General features: G+C 54.5%; 1 protein-coding gene across 1 annotated transcript in view; it reads left to right on the top strand.

Annotated features, from left to right (window-relative positions):
* Window positions 1–895: 895 nt before the first annotated feature.
* Window positions 896–13,149, top strand: part of COL11A2 (collagen, type XI, alpha 2) — a 27,718-nt gene continuing 15,464 nt past the window's right edge. Inside the window, exons 1-21 of the mRNA XM_014541023.1 lie at window positions 896–901; window positions 1,493–1,520; window positions 2,463–2,612; window positions 2,748–2,958; window positions 3,416–3,578; window positions 4,969–5,160; window positions 6,021–6,098; window positions 6,705–6,767; window positions 7,444–7,623; window positions 9,996–10,055; window positions 10,146–10,187; window positions 10,361–10,423; window positions 10,755–10,829; window positions 11,662–11,748; window positions 12,008–12,064; window positions 12,229–12,282; window positions 12,369–12,422; window positions 12,520–12,573; window positions 12,755–12,808; window positions 12,938–12,991; window positions 13,070–13,114. Of these exons, the coding sequence (XP_014396509.1) occupies window positions 896–901; window positions 1,493–1,520; window positions 2,463–2,612; window positions 2,748–2,958; window positions 3,416–3,578; window positions 4,969–5,160; window positions 6,021–6,098; window positions 6,705–6,767; window positions 7,444–7,623; window positions 9,996–10,055; window positions 10,146–10,187; window positions 10,361–10,423; window positions 10,755–10,829; window positions 11,662–11,748; window positions 12,008–12,064; window positions 12,229–12,282; window positions 12,369–12,422; window positions 12,520–12,573; window positions 12,755–12,808; window positions 12,938–12,991; window positions 13,070–13,114 (1,770 nt within the window). The remainder of the gene's footprint in view (window positions 902–1,492; window positions 1,521–2,462; window positions 2,613–2,747; window positions 2,959–3,415; window positions 3,579–4,968; window positions 5,161–6,020; window positions 6,099–6,704; window positions 6,768–7,443; window positions 7,624–9,995; window positions 10,056–10,145; window positions 10,188–10,360; window positions 10,424–10,754; window positions 10,830–11,661; window positions 11,749–12,007; window positions 12,065–12,228; window positions 12,283–12,368; window positions 12,423–12,519; window positions 12,574–12,754; window positions 12,809–12,937; window positions 12,992–13,069; window positions 13,115–13,149) is intronic.

Here is a 13,149-nt window from a genome sequence, read left to right as displayed (position 1 = left end):
TGGAGCTCTGATGCCCCCGGGACAGCGAGTGCCGGGGGCGGGGGGGCAGCTTTTGAGTCCCGCAGGGGGCTTTGGGGATCAAAGGCCCAGGGCGGAGGGCAGGACACCTGGATCCCTTGGAGCCAGCGCAGGGGTCCTTTTCACTGAGGTGACGGGAGGGCAGCTGAGGCTGAAGGCCGTGAGTGGGGCTGGGGGCTGGGTCCCGGGGAGAGGTCCAGCCGGTGGGAGAGGGAGATGCCGGTGGACGGTGAGGGGCGCATGCCTGTCTTCTGGGCTTTCTCTCCATATCTTGGGGCTGAGGGGCACATCTGTGTGGGTCAGAGCAGAGCCAGTAAGTAGAGAACGAAGTGGGGCCTGGGCTACTTTTTCCATTGGCTTCTCGGACAGGATCCCCTTCCCCCTCCCTGTGCCCTCGATGCTGCCACGCGGCTGGCTCTGGGGAGCACTGGGGCTGGCTGCCAACAGGACGGCCGCTGGACGGAGGGGGATCAGGTGTCTGAGGTGGGAGCCAACTCTTTGCATTCCTGCCCCGCCCCTCCCCCTCTGACCAGCCGGGCTCTCCTGGGACCCTGGTGTCCACAACCCCAATCTTTTCCTTCTTTTTTCCCAGGATGGAGGGAAGGGCAGGGAAGGGGACTGGGAGCACCCGGGTGCTAGGCAGGCTGGAGCCAGCCGCCCCCCACTCCTGAAAACACTGGAGACTGATTTGCATATAACTTGACTATTCATTTCCTCTGCTTTGGAAAGAAAGTGGTCGGAATAACAGCAGAAAGGATTTAGATTAGATTACAGGAGGAAGAACTTCCCAGCTGTGAGCAGTGTGAGCTCAGGGACAAGGAGCAAGTGTGCAGGGTCTAGACTCTGAGTCTTTCTTGAGGGAAAGGGACCCTGGGGCATGGAGGTGGGGAGATGCTGAGATGACGCTCTTATTTGGGAGCTGAGTTGTAGAGATGGGACTCCACAAGGCGGGATTCAGAGCAAGGAAGGGGGCACTTGGCCCAGAGGTGGAGGGCGGGGTGATGGGGCTGCGGGGGAGCCTGTGGGCAGGTTGAGCCTGAGATATGGGGCACGTGTGCCTGAGGTGCGGAGACAGGTGGGCCGCCTGTGGGAGTCATCGCTAGGATGGGGCTGCGCTTTCCTGGGGGTTGGTGGGCGCGGGGCCTCTGAGGTCTCCTTGGCCTGGGGTCTCTGTGAGTCTCTGTGTCTCTGTCTCACTCACCGCTGTCTCTCAAAGCAGCCCTTGTGTGTTGGTGTTTGCGGAGCTGCCACACGCAGGGGCCAGGCTAGGTTCGGGGGGAGGTGGGGGGGGGCAGGCCGTGGTTTCCCGGCTCCTGGACTCAAAGGGCCTTTTCTCTGCCTGCCGGCACCACCTCACCACCCCACCCAGCTCTCTCTCCAGACCGCTCTGCCCTGCCCTGCCTCATGCTTCTATGAAAGTTTTGCAGGAACTTTCTTTGGGGCTTTTCCAATCTGGAGCTGATGGTGTGAGGAGTGTGAATGGCGGGGCAAGGAATGGAGAGGTGACCTTTGTCTCCGGAGTGTGAGCCCGTGTGAGCCCGAGGAAGCCCAGTCCTAGGGGATAGAGCTGGTGGCCCGGGTCTTGGGTGCTGAGGGGTGGGGGTGTGGGGGGAGGGTCAGAGTTCCAGGTGTGGGGAGCCTGCTGGTTTTGGGCAAGGACTCTGATGGGATCCACAGATGTGTGGCTCAGGGCCCTGGACTTGCTCTGGGTCCGCGTGGCAGCTGCAGGCTCCCCTCCACCCCCCTCCCCAGCCCATCTCTCACGCTAGGGACACAGGCCCTGGGTGGCTCTTCCTGGCGTCTCCTGCCTCAGCGTGGGCAGAATGACCCACCTCCCCATCAGGGCAGCGGCAGCAGCTTGAAGCCCGCTCCCCCTGGAGCGCCTCTCCGCTCCCTCCCGGAGCCCTGCGCCTCCCGTGCCCAGGATGATCGATTGCCCAGATGTTGTTTGTGCTGGAGACATGGGCCAGAGGCCAGAGACCCAGAGACCCAGAGATACAGAGAGGGAGTGAGAGAGGGAGAACGACCAGGAAAGGAAAAGGTGGACAGAGTGAGGGTTATGGAGGAAGACAGAAAAGACAGGGAGACAGAAGACCAGCAGATACAGAGGCAAAGAGAGGAAGAGACACAGCGAGAGAAAGAAGAGGCGGTGGTGGGGAGTTGAGAGAGAGATTAAGAGAGAATAGAGAGGGATTCTCAGGCAGAGACAGGGAGAGAGCGAGCCTGACAGGCTGCTGGGAGGGAGGCGGCAGGAGTGAGCATGAATACAGGGTCACCGCTGTGCTCCTGTGGCGGTTCCCACCCACCCAGGAGCAGGTAAGGGAAAGGTGGCCTTTGCTCTCAGGGAGTGTGAGCCCAGGGGTTGAGTTCTGCACCACAAATGTCCCCTCTGTAGGCCCTCCTGAGGGTGCGTCCCTTCCCCTGACCCTCATGGACTCTCCCAGGTGCACCCCCTGTGGATGTGCTCCGGGCCCTGAGGTTCCCCTCCCTCCCTGACGGTGTCCGGAGGGCAAGAGGCATGTGTCCAGCTGATGTGGCCTACCGAGTGTCCCGACCTGCTCAGCTCAGCGCACCCACCCGCCAGCTCTTCCCAGGTATGGGCGACAGGGTGGAGCAGGGGGAGCTGGGCTAGGTCATGGGTGGGGCCTGAGAGCAGAAACCTGAAGGGAATGGGTTTATGGCTCTTTTCGCCTTTCACTCCACCTGTCTGTGTCTCTCTTGGGTCCTAGGAGGTTTTCCAAAAGATTTCTCTCTGTTGACTGTGGTCCGGACGCGCCCTGGTCTCCAAGCTCCCCTCCTGACTCTCTATAGTGCCCAGGGCATCCGACAGCTGGGCCTGGAGCTTGGCCGACCTGTCCGCTTCCTGTATGAGGACCAGACTGGCCGGCCTCGACCTCCAGCTCAGCCAGTCTTCAGAGGCCTCAACCTAGCAGATGGCAAGTAAGTTAGTTTGTTCCTCTGCTCTGCCTGGCCTGCGCTTTCAGGAACTCCCCTGTGGCCACTGCCCCAGAACCCCTACTCCCTAAACTAGAAAATCCTGCCCAGCCTTTTGGCCACACCTCACCTACCCACTGCCCAAACTTCAGTCACTTGTAGCTCAGAGTTTGGGCTTTAGAGTTTAAATCCTTGTGTGTAGTACTAGCCTGTACCTTGGACAAGTTACTAACTTTTTGAGCCTCCATTCTGTGTTTGTAAAAGAGGGATAATACAATCAAGAGAATCAAATGAGAAATGTATTTCTTGGTGCTGGGTGCATTGTAAGCACTCAATAAATAATGGCTACTGTGATTACTGCTATTATTATTATTATTGGCCTTAACCCTTCCATCAACTGCTCCCCAGTTCTGTTGACTTTCCCTCTTCAGTCAGTCACTTAAACCTCTCCCACCATGACCAGGTGGCACCGTGTGGGTGTGGCTGTGAAGGGCCAATCTGTCACCCTCATTGTTGACTGCAAGAAGCGAGTCACCCGGCCTCTCCCCCGAAGTGCTCGTCCAGTGTTGGACACCCATGGAGTGATCATCTTTGGTGCCCGTATCCTGGATGAAGAAGTCTTTGAGGTAACCAGGGCAACCAGAGGGCAGAGTGATTTCTGGTCCCGTATCTTGTGTCCATTATCCTTCTGGCCCCAGCATGCCATCTTCCTATGCCCTAGCTCTTCATTTTTCCTCTCTTGAGTTTATATTCCCATTTCTTATCCTCAGGGCTAATTTTCTCTATAGGAGAACGAGTGTCCACTTATATTGAAGGAATGTCCACAGCCACTTATTTTGTCACTCAGTCTTCATCACTCTGCCCATCCATCCATTCAACCAACCTCTCTATCCATTCATCCATTCACCCACTCACCCATCTGTCCAGTTACACAGTCACCCACCTACTCAAGCATCCAGGTTTGTATCCATCCATCTGCTCATCCTTCCCCTGCTCAGCCACTCGCTCCTTCAAACCACTTATCTGTCAATCTGTCCTTTCATCCATCTATCCTCTTTAACCCATCCGCCCATCTACTCACTCATCCATCCACCCACCCACCCCACCTACCCATGCATATAAGGATGCATGCAACCATTGATCCACCATTTACACAACCCTCTCCTCACCTACACACTCTCCATCCAACCATTCATTTATCCACACATTCACTTCTATTCATCTACCCACCAATCTGATTCCATCCAGTCCTAGGGTTCATTCATTCATTCATTCATTCATTCATTCATTTCACCATCCATCAACCTTCCCATTCAGTCACGCATTTGAACCCCCATTCACTCACCTACTCGCCCACCCAGCCAGTCAGTTAACACTTTCTGAAGACCTGCTTACCTAATGCCAAGGGGAAAACAGAAGAATATAAGGTTTCTGTCATTCCAAGGCTCTCCCCCGTTCTCTTCTGGAGATGAGACAGTATCTCCAAACGACAATCCAAGGCAGGTTGTGTTAAGCACCACATATGAGCACAAATAAAGGCCATTGGAATCCCCCTCCCTCATTCTAGAGGTCCTGAGAATTCCCATCATTACTGCCAGTGGAAGGTCAAAGCAGTTAAGGCGGGCCACTGTCTCCAGAAGCCCCTGTGAAAAGGCTCAGGCAAAACCACCAGGGCAGGCAGATAGGCAGAGTACTGAATGCAGAGTTGGACGGAATTCTAGTTCTGACTCTACCACTGTGAGTGACCTTGGGCCAGCCATTGCCTCTGAGCTTTTCTGAATGGAATGTATATGAAAAGTGGGCATAAAGATCCTGTGCTACCGACTTTCCCAGTGGTTGTGAAGGTCCCATGGGAACTGGAAAGGGCTGTGCCCATGGAGGGCTGGTAATGACCTTCCGTTATATAGTTTTACCTAGGATTGGCCGCCTACCTTTTGTCCCAGACTATACCCTTTGTCTCTCTCTGAAGCCCTTTCTGTCTCCTTCCATTGGTGTTCCTTCCTCGTATCTCTATAGGGTGATGTCCAAGAGCTTGTCGTTGTTCCGGGGGTACAAGCTGCCTACGGATCCTGTGAACAGAAGGAGCTGGAGTGTGAGGGGGATTGGAGGGAGAGACCTCAGAAACAACAGTCTCACAGAGCCCAGAGATCTCCAAAGCAACAACCAGCAAGACTTCATCGGCCCCAAAACCAGGAACCGCAGAGACAGGTGAGGGAGTTGGGTGGACCCCAAACTGCAGCACCCCCCCCAGGGAGGGAAGATTCCCAGATATCTCCCCAGGGGGATTCCCCAATGTCCAGAGCTCCCCATTCTTTTTGGGCTCCTTTTATCCCCTCCCTCATGCCCATCCCCAACCATACCTCCCTATTCCCATCACTCACCCCCAGTCCTCATTCATCAACCTTTTTATTTTCACTTAAAAATAAAAAGAGTCATTATGAAGAATTTGTGGCTGGGAGCTGTGTCCCCTCCTTGTGTCTCCTCTGCCAGTCTTCCTGGACTGTGTCCTTGGGTTCCCCATCCCTTCCTTGAATTAAGAGATTGGGAGAGAGGGTGCGGGTGAGACATGGGGACAGAGGATGGGAGAGCAGATTAGGGGAGGGACAGAAACAGGGAGAAAGAAGTTGTAATGGTAAGGCCTAGGAGGAGAAACAGGGGAGGAATAGTAGAGGGAATCCCAAAAGAGTGGTGAGTCTGTGGAAGGTGGGGTGGGGCCATCTCTGGCCCCTGCACATGGAGGTGTAGGATAAGGGCTGCGTGGGAGAAGGACAAGAAGACTCTGGTTTGGGTGGAGCTCTGACGGTTCGGGTGACAGATAGGATCTGGGGTCTGTAGTCTGAAGTTGAAGCATCAATCTCTTAATTATGTCTGCTTCTGTCTCACACGCGGGACCCATCCCCCCTTCCTGCCTCTCCCCATCTCTCTCCTGTCCCCCAACCTCTCTTTTCATCCCCAACTCTGTTTTCCAATTCCTCTCCTACCTCATTTCCCAATCCCATACCATCTCACCTCCCTCACCGCCCCCCCACCCCTCCCTACCTATCCCACTGCCCCTTCCCTAACCCCAGCCCACTGAGTCTCTCCACTATGACTACGAGCCCCTCTATTACGATGAGATGACTGCGGGGACAACCCCTGACTACCAGGTAAACTTGAGGGACCCCTTCCTTTCTCCTGTTCCGCCCACCACATCTATGACACCCAGTTCAAGGGAGAAACCGTGTAGTTAGATTATGAGAGTTTCCTCACTGTCGCCTCCCATGTCTCTGCTGCAGCGGCCTCGGAGCCCCAGCCACAGGGCTCCCTCTTCCCCCAGGGGGCGTCGCACCCCACCCCGAAAGCCTGCCCCACCTGCCAAGAGGTCCGCCGCCCCCTCATCAGGCTGGAGATCCTCTCGAATTGGAGGTTCTGGGCCAGCGCGGGGCCAGCCTTCCCCCTCCCGGCGCCCAGCCCGACGGGCAGCTCCCCCCACTGCCCGGGGCCCCCCCAGGACCAGAGGCAGCAGTTACCGGCAGGTAGAGCCGGGGCATCCAGATCTCTGCCCCCAAATCTTTAGGACCTGGGAGAATCATTCTCCCTCAGCTGTCCTCCCTCCAAAGGGGCTGCAAGATCTGCGATTTCCCCCACCCCCCACACAGAGACACTGCCCTCAGCCAGGGACACGGTGCTGCTTTGCCTTCCTTCTTGCTAACCGCTCTTCTTCCTTCCACCCCATCCCCACGGTCCTCTTCCCCCCTTCCCCTTGGGATTAGTACCCTACCCCTGGAGAAGAGGAAGGAATCCTGGAGTCCAGCCCCTTGCCACCCCCTGAGGAGGTAACTCCATCCCCCCCACCCAGCAGGGGGCAGTGGGTGGCTGTGACCCACCCCTCAGACCCCCTGTCACCTGGATGAGTCAGCCCCCCTCTGGCCGGAGGGCTCTTTGTCATACCCACTTACGCCTTCTGTCTCCTGGTCCTCCCAGACCAGTGGGTCTGCTCCTCTCTCAGTACAGCCATTTTCCTTTCGTGTCCTTGTCTCCTTTCATTATTCCTTGATTCTGGAGTAGCCTCCTCTCCTTGTTGGTGTCAAATGTTTTACTTCCTGTGTCATGTTCTGTTCCTAGGAGCCACTTTCTGTCCAGTGCTATCATTTCTTCTCTTCTACCCTTCTTCCCATCCATTTCTTTGGTCATTTCCTGGACTCTATTGTCTATCATTATGTCCATGGACTGTCCACTCTGTGTCCAGCCCTCCGGCCACCCTTCTTGTTGTGCACCACGTCTTCTACCAAGCCCATATTCTGGACATCTCTCCCGATTTCGGGTCTTTGATGGCCACCACCTATCTACACAACTGCTCCCCTTGCTCTTCTTGGGAGAGAAACTCCAGTCCCAATTACCCTCAGCATCCTTTGGGCTAGGAGTTGTCACACCTGGGGTTCAGGGAAAAACTCCTCTCAGCCCTAATGCCCCCGTCTACCCCTCTCCCTCCCCATCCCCATCCCCGGGAAGGAGCAGACAGATCTCCAGGTCCCCTCCACAGCTGACAGGTTCCTGACAGAGGAATATGGGGAGGGTGGCACAGACCCCCCAGCAGGGCCCTACGATTACACCTATGGCTATGGGGACGATTACCGTGAGGAGACGGAACTTGGCCCTGCCCTCTCTGCGGAGACAGCCCACTCAGGAGCCGTAAGTGCAAGGGGCTCCTCTTCTCTTGACCTCCAGTGGGAGCTACAGAATTGCTTCTTGTTGTTTTTGATTCTTGTCTGTTGGCTCTGAACTGCTTCCCACTGGTGGTTTGCCATTTTCTGTCCACATAAGATGTATATGTTGCTTGAACATACTCCTTCCTTCCTTCCCTTGTGATATATCTTACCCTGTGACTCCTTATGAATCCTTCTGCCCAGGGCAATGGGATTTAAATATATATTATGGCCACTTCTTGTCTTTTTGGCCACTTCCTATCTTTTTGGTCACTTCCTGTCTCAATCAAGCTGGATTTCATAAAGCTTTTGGTCAATAAGCCCCTACCTCTTGTCCATTTTCAGTCTGTCTCCATCATTTCTTCTTGATCAAAACAATTTTTTTATCCATGTTGCTGCCAAATGATCTAATTTCTTATGTCTCACTTTCTAACCTGTCTGTCCCTTCCTCTCTTCTCTAGCCATGCCATCTGTCTTGGTGACTGTGCCATATTGGACAGAAAGGGACTTATTATTTGTGTTTCGACTCTAGTTGTCATGCTTTCCATGACAGTTTCCTTTGACAATGAGCTACTTCCAGTGTGTCTCAGGTCATCCAAATCATAAAGTGTCCATTGTGGGCCTAGATATTTGTCATGATCACTTCCTGTGTGTACTCACTTTGATGCTTGTGTTTTCTGGAAGAATTCTCTTGCATTGTCATCAGCTCCTATCCAGGAATCACTTTCTGTCTGTTTTGTGAATTTCTTCCACTGGTCATGGTAGCCAGGGTGTTGCTGAAGGTCCACTTCCTGAAGTCTCTTTTCTTGGCTGCTTCCTGTCTATCCAACCACTTCCTGTTTGTTCAGTCCACTTTCTAGCCATTTTGGCCATGTTTAATTTTTCTTGGCCCTGGCATCATTCTTGCTTCCAAGTGTTTGTCCCTTCATTCTGTCTCCCTTAATTGTTCAACCACTCCCTCTTAGATGGGATATTTCCTGTCCACTCCACTTCATCTTTTGCCTGTCTTGCAGTTACAGCTGCCTTCTCTACCCTGCTGCATCGTCCCATACCTCCTTTCTCTAACATTGCCACCCTTTACCCTCTGCTGTCTTTCTTTTATGCTGCTTTCTGGAAATTTGAGGTTGATCTGTAATATGGGAGAGTTTGGAAATTGATCATTACTGTTCGGTCAGGATGGAGGTGGGGGGCATTCTGATGGTCTTTGTTGGGAGAGTTGCGGGTGGTGGTGAATGTCCTCTATTCTCCCTGTCCTTGTCTTGGTTCTGGCCCTAGAGTTGGGGGCGGGGGGCCAGAACCAACTGCTATGCTTGGAGTACAAATGAGCACCAGAGTGAGAGTATAGTGTCCTTGCTGAGAGAGGAACTGTGGGGACTTGAGGGGGATCTGCTCTGAGGCTTGAGTAACTTAGCCCAAGAGCTGTATTTTTTGTTGTTAATCCTCACCTGAGGATATTTTCTCACTGATTTTTAGGGAGAGTGGAAGAGAGAGGGAAAGACAAAGAGAAACATCGATGTGAGAGAAACACATCGATTGGTTGCCTCCTGCATGAGCCTGACCAGGGCCCGGGCTGGGGAGGAGCCTGCAACCGAGGTATATGCTCTTGACCAGAATCGAGCCTGGTACCCTTTGGTCCACAGGCTGACGCTCTATCCACTGAACCAAGCCAGCTAGGATAAGAGCTGTATTTTTTTAAAAAACCTATTATGGGGTGGAAGTTTCGGATATCAGTGGGGATTGCCCTCCAAATCTACTTAGAGTGTGTATGTTTTACCTCCAAGGAGTTTTTAGCTTATGAACTCCTTGAAATTCTAGGGAAAATTCTGTGCATAAGGGCATACATTTTTTCTGAAGACTATAGATTATATCAGATTCTCATATGGATTCATACTCTCCCCTCAAACTCCAATAAAAATCTATCCATAATCTTGGAGAGATTCTTACTTGGTGGATTGGAGTAAGGGTGAGGAAGTTGATGGTTTCCTAAAGTTCTCAGGATTCCTGGGGTCAGAGAAAGTTTGGGGGATAGGGTGGGGTCCTCCAGAAGAGGCTTTGGGAAGGTTGGGGGGTTTGGATACCCAGGAAACACGTGGGGACCTTCCTGAAAGAAGTTCTCAGGGAGGTGAGGAGGTTGCCTTGCTGAGGTGGGGCTGAGAATTGGGGGGTGGGGAGCCCTGAGGTCTCCTTGGCAGGCCTAGAGGTCTGTGAAGAGAGTCTTAGGGGAGGGATGGGGTGGGAGGTAGGCTCAAGGAGGCCTCCAGAAGACCTGAGAATAAAGGTGAGAGTTGGGATGGGAGGAGTCCCCGTGTCCTGGCTGCTCACAGGCCCCACTGGGGGTTACATGTGTGTCTCCCTCAGGCTGCCCATGGACCCCGGGGGCTGAAGGGAGAGAAGGGGGAGCCTGCAGTTCTGGAACCTGTAAGTCACTCTGGTCATTGAGCTGAGGGCAGTGGGAAGAAGGGAAGAAGGCAGGGTGTAGCCTCTGACTTTTAACGTTTGACTCTGCAGGGTATGCTAGTGGAGGGGCCGCCTGGCCCAGAAGGCCCTGCGGTGAGTCTGTATACTCTCATCCGTGTCTTCCCCATGTGTGCCCAGGCCTCCTTCTCAGAACCCCAGAGCATTCTTCCATCCGAGCTCCCTCTTCTGTAGAGACCACCCCTCAGCTACATACCCCGTTTCTCTCTGAATGCCCACACCCGACCCCTTACTCTTTTGTTCCTCAGGGATTGACTGGTCCCCCTGGCATCCAGGGCAACCCAGGCCCAGTTGGAGACCCTGGCGAGAGGGTAAGGGAGTGCCTTCTGAATGGGGGGGGGGGCACTGCAGAGGAGCCACTAGATCCTAATGGGGCCACATGCTTAGTAATTTCTCATTAGCTGGCTGGTCAATGAACAAGGGACTGGTGTGCTCCCCAGCACTTGCTAAGTAGGGCAGACTGGCTGGGGAGGAGGACAGTAGTCTGGTGTCTTACCCTGATTTTTCTCCAGGGGATTGGGGTGGGGCTCAGGAAAGATCTAGGGAAGTCTGCATTTGTCCTGTTGAGGGGGTTCCCAAAGGACTCTAGGCCTAATATTCCCCTATCTGTCACCTCTTCTTCTCCTTCTCTCCCCACTGCAGGGCCCTCCTGGCCGAGCAGGGCTCCCTGGATCAGATGGGGCCCCTGGCCCTCCCGGCACATCCCTCATGCTCCCGGTGAGTGTCTTCTGGGCTTTGGAATGGGCTGCTGGGGAGGGCAGGGAATTGTGTTGTGTCACCAAGAACCAGAAGGCCAGGAAAGCTGAGGAGTCTCTAAAGACCATCAATGCAAAGAGATAGATCTCTTGGTGGAGGTGACTAGGGCCTCATTAGATGACCTAGAGCCAAATATGATCTAGAATCAAACTTGGATCTTCTAGAAGGGAGCAGAAAATTCTATATTTCAGGGGGTCTAGAACCAAAGGAGAGTCTTTGGAGGAAGAGGCTAGACATTGGGGGAGGAGGACAGAAGTTGAGTTTCTGAAAACCTCTAAGTCAGTGCTTCTCAATCTTCCTAATGCCGAGACCCTTTCATACAGTTCCTCATGTTGTGGTGACCCCCAACCATAAAATTATTTTCGTTGCTACTTCATAACTGTAATTTTGCTACTGTTATGAATCGTAATGTAAATATCTGATATGCAGGATGTATTTTCATTGTTACAAATTGAACATAATTAAAGCATAGTGATTAATCACAAAAACAATATGTAATTATATATGTTTTCCGATGGTCTTAGGCGCCCCCTGTGAAAGGGTCGTTCAACCCCCAAAGGGGTCGCGACCCACAGGTTGAGAACAGCTGCTCTAAGTGATTATCTGAAAACCTCCACTGGAAGATGCTGGAAGAGGGCACGGGGTGTGTGTGTGTGTGGGAGTGTGTGAGTGTGTGTGTGTGTGTGTCCCTGGGCCTGGGAGGTGGAGCAGAAACGCTGGAGGACACCTCTGGCTGGGAAGGTCCCGGGGATTTCCTGGAAGAGAACCTGGACCCTCTCTCCTTGCCCATCAGTTCCGGTTTGGCAGTGGTGGGGGCGACAAGGGCCCTGTGGTGGCTGCCCAGGAGGCTCAGGCCCAGGCGATTCTGCAGCAGGCGCGGGTGAGGAGGGCTGGAGAGCGTCTTGGTGGAGGGAGGGGTGGGGTGGGGAAGGGAAGACTCGAGCAGGGGTTGGAAGGGTAGGCTGGAGGGATAGAGGGAAGGGAAGGTCTGGGTTGGTTTGAGGCTGAGAGGGAGGTCGGGGAGCACATAAGGCATTGATACAAGGATCAGGAGTGGAAGGGGGAATGTGGAGGGTGCCCTGGGGATGGGAGTTTCCCAGCTGCCTCTTCTCAGCTCTGCTGTGTCCCTTGTCCCCTAGCTGGCACTCCGTGGACCCCCTGGACCCATGGGATACACAGGTCGCCCTGGACCCTTGGTGAGCGAATGGGGTGTGGGGTGGGAGGTTCTTTATTTGTGTGTGGGGGTATGGATAGTTCTGGAAAGGGCCCAAATCCAAAAGTCATTTTGCTTCTTTTGGGGAGGTTTTGAGGTCACTGTTGGGTATGTCCTTCAATATAGCCAACCTCTCTTCTCTCCCAGGGACAACCTGGGAGCCCTGGTCTGAAGGGAGAATCTGGAGACCTAGGACCTCAGGTGACATCCCCACCCATTTGATTCCCAACCCACTGCCTCCTCCTCTGTCTGTGCCCATAACCCTGATCTCAACTTTCCCTCACCAGGGCCCCAGAGGACCTCAGGGCCTCACAGGCCCTCCCGGCAAGGCTGGGCGCAGGGTGAGTGCCGGAGTGTGGGGTGGGTGTGGTGGGAGATGGGGCACACCGTGTGGAGGACTGTCCCCTGCTTGCTCTGACATTGCCCGTGCCTCTGCAGGGCCGAGCGGGTGCTGATGGAGCCCGAGGGATGCCTGGAGAACCTGGAGTAAAGGTGACAGGCTGGGCCTCTCTCTGATGCTCAGCTCCAGCCCCATCTGAGCTCATTCGTTTTCAGGGTGACTGAGTTCCCTGGGTTCCCTCATGAAGTGGCACCTCCCCACTCAGGACACAGAGGGAGGGGTGGGGAGGGAAAGGGACTGGGGCTTCACATGGGCTGCCCCTCTTTCCCCTAGGGCGACCGAGGCTTTGATGGGCTCCCAGGGCTTCCTGGGGAGAAGGGACACAGGGTGAGTATCAAGGCAAGGGGAGGGGGCCGAGGGTCTTCGCAGGAGCTCAATGGATGAAACTGGTTGGTTAGTTGAAGAAGGTCGGTGTCTGTGTGGGGAGCTCTGAAGCCCCTCTTACCTATTTTCCAGGGCGATACTGGTGTCCACGGCCTTCCTGGCCCCCCTGGCGAGGATGGAGAGCGGGTGAGTGTGGCCAGGGCCAGGGCTGGTATGGGGGAGGCCTGGAAGGTGAGGCCACTTCACCATGTCCTCCTTCTCCAGGGAGACGATGGGGAGATTGGGCCTCGGGGGCTGCCTGGAGAGTCGGTGAGTGTCCAGGGGGTCAGGTTGCAGGGGTGGGG

The sequence above is a fragment of the Myotis brandtii genome, unplaced genomic scaffold (assembly GCF_000412655.1).
Source record: "Myotis brandtii unplaced genomic scaffold, ASM41265v1 scaffold2561, whole genome shotgun sequence".
Classification (NCBI taxonomy): Eukaryota; Metazoa; Chordata; class Mammalia; order Chiroptera; family Vespertilionidae; genus Myotis; species Myotis brandtii.
The sequence above is the reverse complement of the archived record's forward strand: the minus strand, read 5'-3'. Positions and strand labels throughout refer to the sequence as shown.